Source organism: Salvelinus namaycush, chromosome 2, assembly GCF_016432855.1.
Source record: "Salvelinus namaycush isolate Seneca chromosome 2, SaNama_1.0, whole genome shotgun sequence".
In the NCBI taxonomy this organism is placed as follows: Eukaryota; Metazoa; Chordata; class Actinopteri; order Salmoniformes; family Salmonidae; genus Salvelinus; species Salvelinus namaycush.
In genome coordinates, this window is record NC_052308.1 from 1,879,084 (window position 1) to 1,891,382 (window position 12,299).

Below are 12,299 nucleotides of genomic sequence, written 5' to 3' on the forward strand. Positions count from 1 at the left end.
ATCAACCCATGTTTTGATATGCAAATATATTCTAATACAGAGTGCTGAATGTGTAGTTATTTTATGCAGTTTGCTTTAGTTAATTATCATAGTTCTGGTTTGAAAGGTGTATTTGGAGTACACACACACACACACACACACACACACACACACACACACACACACACACACACACACACACACACACACACACACACACACACACACAACTTGTACATTTATAAACTGTGCACACATCTGTGTTGTTCTCCCCTCTAGCAGAAATCACACTTACGGTTTCCAATCAGTTATTTGTGGATAAGTAATTATTTTCAGGGGATTATTTTAGTAAGTAATTTACAATGCTTCTCCCGCAGGTCAAAAGGGTAATGGATTAAATGATGTAGAATTTCTCACCTCTTGTTTGATCTCTACTTCTTGCAGTCAGGTCATAGTTAGTTATTTCACTGGTATGTTGTGACCGTTCGTCGTGGGGCGGCGACCGTTCGTCGTGGGGCGGCGACCGTTCGTCGTGGGGCGGCGACCGTTCGTCGTGGGGCGGCGACCGTTCGTCGTGGGGCGGCGACCGTTCGTCGTGGGGCGGCGACCGTTCGTCGTGGGGCGGCGACCGTTCGTCGTGGGGCGGCGATGTTTCAGGTGCTGGATGTTTCAGGTGCTGGATGTTTCAGGTGCTGGATGTTTCAGGTGCTGGATGTTTCAGGTGCTGGATGTTTCAGGTGCTGGATGTTTCAGGTACTGTGTAATACTGTAGGTTTAAAGTACATTTGTAGTGAGAGGACATTACTTCTCTTCAGTAGCTGCTCTTCATCCTGTTCCTGTGCAGTTTGCTGTGCGTAAATAAACTCTGAGTTTAAAGCCCATTTAGTGCCTTGTAAAAGGTGAGGGGATTGAATGACCAGAGGGTTGAGGAACATAAGGCACATCTCTAGGCTTCAAAAGTCAGCTGCATGGTCTCTGTTCTCTCTCTCTCTCTGTCTCTCTCTCTGTCCTCTCTCTCTCTCTGTCTGTCTGTCTGTCTGTCTGTCTGTCTGTCTGTCTGTCTGTCTGTCTGTCTGTCTGTCTGTCTGTCTGTCTGTCTCTCTCTCTCTCTTATCTCCTCTCTTTCTCCACTCCAGTGAGGAATCTCATTAGAATTGGTTTTCCACTAGGATGACCCAACACCAGACAGTGGGTAGAATAGGAGATTGTATGAGACGCTACTAAGCTTTCCATTTAGTTCAATGTTATGCGTAGTGTAGGTGCTGGGCTTGGCTGCGTTTTGCCTGGCGAATTGGAACTAATAGAAAAATCGCAAAACTGCCCACCCATATGACACTTCAGACAGGTTAGAGTAAATGCTGAAAGATTTCGAATAAGAGCATGAACCCTGGCCCGCTGACACCGTGCCTCCCAGATGGCTGTGTCTGAGGGAGGGGAAATGAGGGTAACATGTTGGTGGATTGAAACGCAGCCTGTGGATCCAGATGGCAGCGCTTGAGGGAAGCATGATTCTCCCAGCAAGTAGCTGCTGCCGGATCTGCTCCTACAGAATAACAGGAAGAGTGTTATCACCTGTGTCTCTAGTACGTGAACACCACCTGCGTAGAATAGACTATTTTTATCACTACTCATCACACCGGGAAATGTGAGCAGAGCTGGTTCTTCCGATCTCATGCATGTTGGAGAGATGGGGAAGATAAAGTAGTCATTTTGCAGGATTGGGGTACATTTTGTTTAATCAGCAAACAAGGAATTTATTTTCAGTATTTTTAGTTCACATTCTGAAGTGTGAAATGCAATTTATGAATTTTAAGTCATTTCTTGAATTTGCTACGTCCTATAATGTCATACAATTTGATTTGGTTATTTTACATTTTTATCTATACAATTAAAGATTATTCACCTGTGGTCTTTCTGTAGGGATACTATTAAAACAACCATATTGTCTGTTATCCAGAGAGGATTGGGTTTTGTTTTTTGATATCCCACTGGTTCTCTTTCACCACTCTATCGTTGTCAAAATCACAGTGTGTGTAAAGGGACAGTGATGGGGACATTGCCCTGCCTTGGGTGCTGTCTTTCAGATGACACGTTAAACCGATGTCCTGACTCTCTGTGGTCATAAAACTAGGGCCCCTACTCTTATGGAACTTACCAAAAGAGTAGGGATGGTAACCTCAGTGTTCTGGCTAAAATTCCATCATGGCCACCTAATTACCCCCCCCCCCCCCCGATTCCCAATTGGTGTATATCACTCCTCACCTCTCCACCTGATAGCTGCTGTGGTAAGTGTTCTGACACAAAATGGCTGCCATGGCATCACCCAAGTGGGTGCTACACATTGAGGGTAGATGCAGTGAGTTTCTCCTCCTACTATGTAAAGCGCTTTGAGCACCTATTGTAGGTGGAAATGCATTATATAAATGCAATCTTACTGTTATTAATAATAATACATAGCCAGAGGGTGTCGTTGACTCACTAACTCAGCCAGTGACATATTATAACACCTTGTCTGTCATGTTTTAAATGCCACTTGTCTAAAATTACAACAGAAGGCACTGAATAAGATGAAGAAGTGCATGATGGTTGCTAGAAATAAGAGCTTCGTCCCAACCTTATTCTCTCTATAGGGCACTACCTTTCACCAGAGCCCTATGGGTAGCCTAGTGGATAGAGCGTTGGGCCAGTAACCGAAAGGTTGCTGGATCGAGTCCACGAGCTGACAAGGTAAAAATCTGTCGTTCTGCCCCTGAGCAAGCCAGTTAACCCACTGTTTCCCCAGTCGCCGAAGACCTGGATGTCGATTTTTAAGGCAGCACCTCTGACTGAGAGACCTCTCTGACTCACCTCTCTGACTCAAATGCGGAAGACACATTTCAGTTGAAGGCATTCAGTTGTACAACTGACTAGGTATCCCCCTTTCCTGGTCAAAGGTAGTGCACGGAATAGGGTGCCATTTGGGACAAATGCATGATGGTTGATTTAGAAATAAGCAAAGAACAGGTGGTATCCAGTATTCACGGCGTCCGCTGCTTGTTCCATTTGACAGACTAATATTATGCAGCTGATTTGTTGATCTGTCTAAAGAATCAGTCTCGCTCTTTCATTCAGAAACGTTTGGTGCCATTTGCTCCTCTTCCTGCTTATTATTGTTCCAGTCTATCTTTCCTTTGCTGTGTCTGTTCTGAGAATACTGTCCAGTTATTCAGTGGAATTATTCAAGGTTATAAGGATTGCAGCTCAAAGCCTACTAGATTATCTTGTGAATTATTATTATTATACAGAAGTGAAATGGTGTCAAAATTCATGAAATCAGCAGGTGCCCTGGTTACCATTTTCCTGAATGAATTCAAACCCCTCTTCGTCCTCCATTCACGCTTGACTTGTTCCTGCTTGTCAAGCCCGTCTTTCCTCCCTCTTGTGAGATTGGATATTGACTGAGAAAGCACCGTGTCACATTCCCCTCCACCCAATTCCATCTGTCCTCTTCCACCTTATTAGACCCTTTTCACACCTCAACAGATTCTCAAGCGGTTTCCAGAGAATATCCTCGGCTATATCTTTTTTTTAATAATGTGAACTTGCTCCGTCTCTACTGCTACTGAAGGTAATGACAGTTGCCCCTGATTAGGTGTTAGTTCATAGAGCTGTGTACTGTTACAGAATGAGGATTAGGTGTTACAGAGCTGTGTACTGTTACAGAATGAGGATTAGGTGTTACAGAGCTGTGTACTGTTACAGAATGAGGATTAGGTGTTACAGAGCTGTGTACTGTTACAGAATGAGGATTAGGCGTTAGTTCATAGAGCTGTGTACTGTTACAGAATGAGGATTATGTGTTAGTTCATAGAGCTGTGTACTGTTACAGAATGAGGATTAGGTGTTAGTTCATAGAGCTGTGTACTGTTACAGAATGAGGATTAGGTGTTAGTTCATAGAGCTGTGTACTGTTACAGAATGAGGATTATGTGTTACAGAGCTGTGTACTGTTACAGAATGAGGATTAGGCGTTAGTTCATAGAGCTGTGTACTGTTACAGAATGAGGATTATGTGTTAGTTCAAAGAGCTGTGTACTGTTACAGAATGAGGATTATGTGTTAGTTCAAAGAGCTGTGTACTGTTACAGAATGAGGATTATGTGTTAGTTCAAAGAGCTGTGTACTGTTACAGAATGAGGATTAGGTGTTAGTTCATAGAGCTGTGTACTGTTACAGAATGAGGATTATGTGTTAGTTCAAAGAGCTGTGTACTGTTACAGAATGAGGATTATGTGTTAGTTCAAAGAGCTGTGTACTGTTACAGAATGAGGATTATGTGTTAGTTCAAAGAGCTGTGTACTGTTACAGAATGAGGATTAGGTGTTAGTTCATAGAGCTGTGTACTGTTACAGAATGAGGATTATGTGTTAGTTCAAAGAGCTGTGTACTGTTACAGAATGAGGATTATGTGTTAGTTCAAAGAGCTGTGTACTGTTACAGAATGAGGATTAGGTGTTAGTTCATAGAGCTGTGTACTGTTACAGAATGAGGATTAGGTGTTAGTTCATAGAGCTGTGTACTGTTACAGAATGAGGATTATGTGTTAGTTCAAAGAGCTGTGTACTGTTACAGAATTGGGATTAGGTGTTAGTTCATAGAGCTGTGTACTGTTACAGAATGAGGATTAGGTGTTAGTTCAAAGAGCTGTGTACTGGTACAGAATGAGTATTAGGTGTTAGTTCAAAGAGCTGTGTACTGGTACAGAATGAGGATTATGTGTTAGTTCAAAGAGCTGTGTACTGTTACAGAATGAGGATTAGGTGTTAGTTCATAGAGCTGTGTACTGTTACAGAATGAGGATTATGTGTTAGTTCAAAGAGCTGTGTACTGTTACAGAATGAGGATTATGTGTTAGTTCAAAGAGCTGTGTACTGTTACAGAATGAGGATTAGGTGTTAGTTCATAGAGCTGTGTACTGTTACAGAATGAGGATTATGTGTTAGTTCAAAGAGCTGTGTACTGTTACAGAATTGGGATTATGTGTTAGTTCAAAGAGCTGTGTACTGTTACAGAATGAGGATTATGTGTTAGTTCAAAGAGCTGTGTACTGTTACAGAATGAGGATTAGGTGTTAGTTCATAGAGCTGTGTACTGTTACAGAATGAGGATTATGTGTTAGTTCAAAGAGCTGTGTACTGTTACAGAATTGGGATTAGGTGTTAGTTCATAGAGCTGTGTACTGTTACAGAATGAGGATTAGGTGTTAGTTCAAAGAGCTGTGTACTGGTACAGAATGAGTATTATGTGTTAGTTCATAGAGCTGTGTACTGTTACAGAATGAGGATTAGATGTTACAGCCAGCCACAGCCTATGACGGGGCCTGACCCTAGCCAGCCACAGCCTATGACGGGGCCTGACCCTAGCCAGCCACAGCCTATGACGGGGCCTGACCCTAGCCAGCCACAGCCTATGACGGGGCCTGACCCTAGCCAGCCACAGCCTATGACGGGGCCTGACCCTAGCCAGCCTATGACGGGGCCTGACCCTAGCCAGCCTATGACGGGGCCTGACCCTAGCCAGCCTATGACGGGGCCTGACCCTAGCCAGCCTATGACGGGGCCTGACCCTAGCCAGCCTATGACGGGGCCTGATATGACGGGGCCTGACCCTAGCCAGCCTATGACGGGGCCTGACCCTAGCCAGCCTATGACGGGGCCTGACCCTAGCCAGCCTATGACGGGGCCTGACCCTAGCCAGCCTATGACGGGGCCTGACCCTAGCCAGCCTATGACGGGGCCTGACCCTAGCCAGCCTATGACGGGGCCTGACCCTAGCCAGCCTATGACGGGGCCTGACCCTAGCCAGCCTATGACGGGGCCTGACCCTAGCCAGCCTATGACGGGGCCTGACCCTAGCCAGCCTATGACGGGGCCTGACCCTAGCCAGCCTATGACGGGGCCCTAGCCCTAGCCAGCCTATGACGGGGCCTGGAGTTCCACATGAAAAACAGACAGAACCCTTGGCTTGTGTACTGTACTGTGTTACTGTGTTGTGGAAATGGACTGTTTCCCTTTCCTGGGCAGTCGCTCTCTGTGTGTCCATCCTGCCTGTCCTCGGTGTCCTCACAGTATCCCTCTGTCTTAGCCTGGTCCGAGATCTGTTTGTGCTGTCTTGCCAACTCCTACAGTTATTGGCAACATTAACACTGTACAAACCTCTTTGACACCATGCTACCTCTGCTCTCCTCCGTGTGTCCTTCCTGCCCTGAGCCAGTAGCCAGCTATAGCCTATGACTGAAGCCTGGAGGGAAACGTAGTCTTGAAAAACAGTGTTTCTCTGGAATCAGCCTTAGCGTTAGGTGTGACTTGGACTGTGTTCAGGTACTCTGTGTGCTTAACCATATCCCTCTGTCCCCCTCTGTGTCCAACCTGCCTGTACTGACAATGTCCCCTCTTGTGTGTCTGTCCCAGGCTGTCTCTGTTGGAAGAGTGGCGTGGGGTGCGTGATGAGGCCCTGTCCGAGCTCAGTGGGATCCCCGACTGCGTCTTCGTCCACGCCGGAGGTTTCATCGGGGGGAACAAGACCGAGGAAGGGGCCCTGGAGATGGCCCGCAGGACCCTGCAGGCTGCGGCCAAGTCCCCGTCCAACTGCTCCTGAACTGATCTTAACCAGTCCTGGAGGAGGATTAACCTGGCATGCTCAGTATAGCTTGGTTTACCTCCGCTTAGTAGTGTGAACGTAGTTCAACCACACACACTCTCAATCATGTCACTGTTTGGTTACTTGAATTGTACTGTATGTGTGTTGCACTTGTTTTTGTAATAAAAATACAATTTGATTTTGACCAGCTGGACATCCTGGTGTTTGAGGAGATGGGATTAGGAGTTATGTTTTGCTTTTCATGAATGTATGTTAGCCAAGAAGGTACTAGCAGAAATAAAAACCAAGTGAAGTCGGTGAGATTAAACCAGGTGTGAACTTCCCATAAAACAATGTCCTTTTCTGGACTGGTCATCATGACACAATGGTAGTCTATTGATCCTTTCACACTCCATACTGCTGGTATTAACACTGGGCCATAGTCACCCTCCCTCCATACTGCTGGTATTAACACGGACCATAGTCACCCTTTCTCCATACTGCTGGTATTAACACAGACCATAGTCACCCTCCCTCCATACTGCTGGTATTAACACTGGGACCATAGTCACCCTCCCTCCATACTGCTGGTATTAACACTGGGACCATAGTCACCCTCCCTCCATACTGCTGGTATTAACACGGACCATAGTCACCCTTCCTCCATACTGCTGGTATTAACACAGACCATAGTCACCCTCCTTCCATACTGCTGGTATTAACACTGGGACCATAGTCACCCTCCCTCCATACTGCTGGTATTAACACTGGGACCATAGTCACCCTCCCTCCATACTGCTGGTATTAACACGGACCATAGTCACCCTTCCTCCATACTGCTGGTATTAACACAGACCATAGTCACCCTCCCTCCATACTGCTGGTATTAACACTGGGACCATAGTCACCCTCCCTCCATACTGCTGGTATTAACACTAGGACCATAGTCACCCTTCCTCCATACTGCTGGTATTAACACTGGGACCATAGTCACCCTCTCTCCATACTGCTGGTATTAACAGTGGGACCATAGTCACCCTCCCTCCATACTGCTGGTATTAACACGGACCATAGTCACCCTTCCTCCATATTGCTGGTATTAACACAGACCATAGTCACCCTCCCTCCATACTGCTGGTATTAACACTGGGACCATAGTCACCCTCCCTCCATACTGCTGGTATTAACACTGGGACCATAGTCACCCTCCCTCCATACTGCTGGTATTAACACTGGGACCATAGTCACCCTCCCTCCATACTGCTGGTATTAACACTGGGACCATAGTCACCCTCCCTCCATACTGCTGGTATTAACACTGGGACCATAGTCACCCTCCCTCCATACTGCTGGTATTAACACGGACCATAGTCACCCTTCCTCCATACTGCTGGTATTAACACTGGGACCATAGTCACCCTCCCTCCATACTGCTGGTATTAACAGTGGGACCATAGTCACCCTCCCTCCATACTACTGGTATTAACACTGGGACCATAGTCACCCTCCCTCCATACTGCTGGTATTAACACTGGGACCATAGTCACCCTCCCTCCATACTGCTGGTATTAACACTGGGACCATAGTCACCCTCCCTCCATACTGCTGGTATTAACACTGTGACCATAGTCACCTTCCCTCCATACTACTGGTATTAACACGGACCATAGTCACCCTCCCTCCATACTGCTGGTATTAACACTGGGACCATAGTCACCCTCCCTCCATACTGCTGGTATTAACACTGGGACCATAGTCACCCTCCCTCCATACTGCTGGTATTAACACTGGGACCAGAGAGATTCACCTTCCCTCCATACTGCTGGTATTAACACTGGGACCGTAGTCACCCTTCCTCCATACTGCTGGTATTAACACTGGGATTGTAGTCACCCTCCCTCCATACTACTGGTATTAACACTGGGACCATAGTCACCCTCCCTCCATACTACTGGTATTAACACTGGGACCATAGTCACCCTCCCTCCATACTGCTAGTATTAACACTGGGACCATAGTCACCCTCCCTCCATACTGCTGGTATTAACACTGGGACCATAGTCACCCTCCCTCCATACTGCTGGTATTAACACTGGGACCGTAGTCACCCTTCCTCCATACTGCTGGTATTAACACTGGGATTGTAGTCACCCTCCCTCCATACTACTGGTATTAACACTGGGACCATAGTCACCCTCCCTCCATACTGCTGGTATTAACACTGGGACCATAGTCACCCTCCCTCCATACTGCTGGTATTAACACTGGGACCATAGTCACCCTCCCTCCATACTGCTGGTATTAACACTGGGACCATAGTCACCCTCCCTCCATACTGCTGGTATTAACACTGGGACCATAGTCACCCTCCCTCCATACTACTGGTATTAACACTGGGACCATAGTCACCCTCCCTCCATACTACTGGTATTAACACGGACCATAGTCACCCTCCCTCCATACTGCTGGTATTAACACTGGGACCATAGTCACCCTCCCTCCATACTGCTGGTATTAACACGGACCATAGTCACCCTCCCTCCATACTGCTGGTATTAACACTGGGACCATAGTCACCCTCCCTCCATACTGCTGGTATTAACACTGGGACTATAGTCACCCTCCCTCCATACTGCTGGTATTAACACTGGGACCATAGTCACCCTCCCTCCATACTGCTGGTATTAACACTGGGACCATAGTCACCCTCCCTCCATACTGCTAGTATTAACACTGGGACCATAGTCACCCTCCCTCCATACTGCTAGTATTAACACTGGGACCATAGTCACCCTCCCTCCATACTGCTGGTATTAACACTGGGACCATAGTCACCCTCCCTCCATACTACTGGTATTAACACGGACCATAGTCACCCTCCCTCCATACTGCTGGTATTAACACTGGGACCATAGTCACCCTCCCTCCATACTGCTGGTATTAACACGGACCATAGTCACCCTCCCTCCATACTGCTGGTATTAACACTGGGACCATAGTCACCCTCCCTTCATACTGCTGGTATTAACACTGGGACTATAGTCACCCTCCCTCCATACTGCTGGTATTAACACTGGGACCATAGTCACCCTCCCTCCATACTGCTGGTATTAACACTGGGACCATAGTCACCCTCCCTCCATACTGCTAGTATTAACACTGGGACCATAGTCACCCTCCCTCCATACTGCTGGTATTAACACTGGGACCATAGTCACCCTCCCTCCGTACTGCTGGTATTAACACTGGGACCATAGTCACCCTCCCTCCATACTACTGGTATTAACACGGACCATAGTCACCCTCCCTCCATACTGCTGGTATTAACACTGGGACCATAGTCACCCTCCCTTCATACTGCTGGTATTAACACTGGGACCATAGTCACCCTCCCTCCATACTGCTGGTATTAACACTGGGACCATAGTCACCCTCCCTCCATACTGCTAGTATTAACACTGGGACCATAGTCACCCTCCCTCCATACTGCTGGTATTAACACTGGGACCATAGTCACCCTCCCTCCGTACTGCTGGTATTAACACTGGGACCATAGTCACCCTCCCTCCATACTGCTGGTATTAACACTGGGACCATAGTCACCCTCCCTCCATACTACTGGTATTAACACGGACCATAGTCACCCTCCCTCCATACTGCTGGTATTAACACTGGGACCATAGTCACCCTCCCTCCATACTGCTGGTATTAACACGGACCATAGTCACCCTCCCTCCATACTGCTGGTATTAACACTGGGACCATAGTCACCCTCCCTCCATACTGCTGGTATTAACACTGGGACTATAGTCACCCTCCCTCCATACTGCTGGTATTAACACTGGGACCATAGTCACCCTCCCTCCATATTGCTGGTATTAACACTGGGACCATAGTCACCCTCCCTCCATACTACTGGTATTAACACGGACCATAGTTACCCTCCCTCCATACTACTGGTATTAACACTGGGACCATAGTCACCCTCCCTCCATACTGCTAGTATTAACACTGGGACCATAGTCACCCTCCCTCCATACTGCTGGTATTAACACTGGGACCATAGTCACCCTCCCTCCGTACTGCTGGTATTAACACTGGGACCATAGTCACCCTCCCTCCATACTGCTGGTATTAACACTGGGACCAGAGAGTCACATACTGCTGGTATTAACACTGTGACCAGAGAGATTCACCTTCCCTCCATACTGCTGGTATTAATACTGGCACCATAGACAGTACAGACAATACACATTTCTGCAGTATAGAAGCAAATCTCACGTGAGTCTAGCCAGCTACTCAATGTTTCGTCGTCTCAAGAGACTATTACAGATTATACAGGCCGAGGCCGGACTCTCCCCTTCTCAAGCCTCGTGCAGGCCGAGGCCGGACTCTCCTCTTCTCAAGACCCTCTCTTCTCAAGCCTCGTGCAGGCCGAGGCCGGACTCTCCTCTTCTCAAGACCCTCTCTTCTCAAGCCTCGTGCAGGCCGATGCCGGACTCTCCTCTTCTCAAGACCCTCTCTTCTCAAGCCTCGTGCAGGCCGAGGCTGGACTCTCCTCTTCTCAAGACCCTCTCTTCTCAAGCCTCGTGCAGGCCGAGGCCGGACTCTCCTCTTCTCAAGACCCTCTCTTCTCAAGCCTCGTGCAGGCCGAGGCCGGACTCTCCTCTTCTCAAGACCCTCTGTCCTCCAGCCTCGTGCAGGCCGAGGCCGGACTCTCCTCTTCTCAAGACCCTCTGTCCTCCAGCCTCGTGCAGGCCGAGGCCGGACTCTCCTCTTCTCAAGACCCTCTTCTCAAGCCTCGTGCAGGCCGAGGCCGGACTCTCCCCTTCTCAAGACCCTCTCTTCTCAAGCCTCGTGCAGGCCGAGGCCGGACTCTCCTCTTCTCAAGACCCTCTCTTCTCAAGCCTCGTGCAGGCCGAGGCCGGACTCTCCTCTTCTCAAGACCCTCTCTTCTCAAGCCTCGTGCAGGCCGAGGCCGGACTCTCCCCTTCTCAAGACCCTCTCTTCTCAAGCCTCGTGCAGGCCGAGGCCGGACTCTCCTCTTCTCAAGACCCTCTCTTCTCAAGCCTCGTGCAGGCCGAGGCCGGACTCTCCCCTTCTCAAGACCCTCTCTTCTCAAGCCTCGTGCAGGCCGAGGCCGGACTCTCCTCTTCTCAAGACCCTCTGTCCTCCAGCCTCGTGCAGGCCGAGGCCGGACTCTCCTCTTCTCAAGACCCTCTGTCCTCCAGCCTCGTGCAGGCCGAGGCCGGACTCTCCTCTTCTCAAGACCCTCTTCTCAAGCCTCGTGCAGGCCGAGGCCGGACTCTCCCCTTCTCAAGACCCTCTCTTCTCAAGCCTCGTGCAGGCCGAGGCCGGACTCTCCTCTTCTCAAGACCCTCTCTTCTCAAGCCTCGTGCAGGCCGAGGCCGGACTCTCCTCTTCTCAAGACCCTCTCTTCTCAAGCCTCGTGCAGGCCGAGGCCGGACTCTCCCCTTCTCAAGACCCTCTCTTCTCAAGCCTCGTGCAGGCCGAGGCCGGACTCTCCTCTTCTCAAGACCCTCTCTTCTCAAGCCTCGTGCAGGCCGAGGCCGGACTCTCCCCTTCTCAAGACCCTCTCTTCTCAAGCCTCGTGCAGGCCGAGGCCGGACTCTCCCCTTCTCAAGACCCTCTCTTCTCAAGCCTCGTGCAGGCCAAGGCCGGACTCTCCTCTTCTCAAGACC

General features: G+C 48.7%; 1 protein-coding gene across 1 annotated transcript in view; it reads left to right on the top strand.

The window, feature by feature from the left end:
- myg1 (myg1 exonuclease) overlaps nucleotides 1–6,803 on the top strand; it is a 29,246-nt gene extending 22,443 nt beyond the window's left edge. The window contains exon 7 of the mRNA XM_039006524.1: nucleotides 6,429–6,803. Within this exon, the coding sequence (XP_038862452.1) occupies nucleotides 6,429–6,615 (187 nt within the window). The 3' untranslated portion in view covers nucleotides 6,616–6,803. The remainder of the gene's footprint in view (nucleotides 1–6,428) is intronic.
- Nucleotides 6,804–12,299: the final 5,496 nt, after the last annotated feature.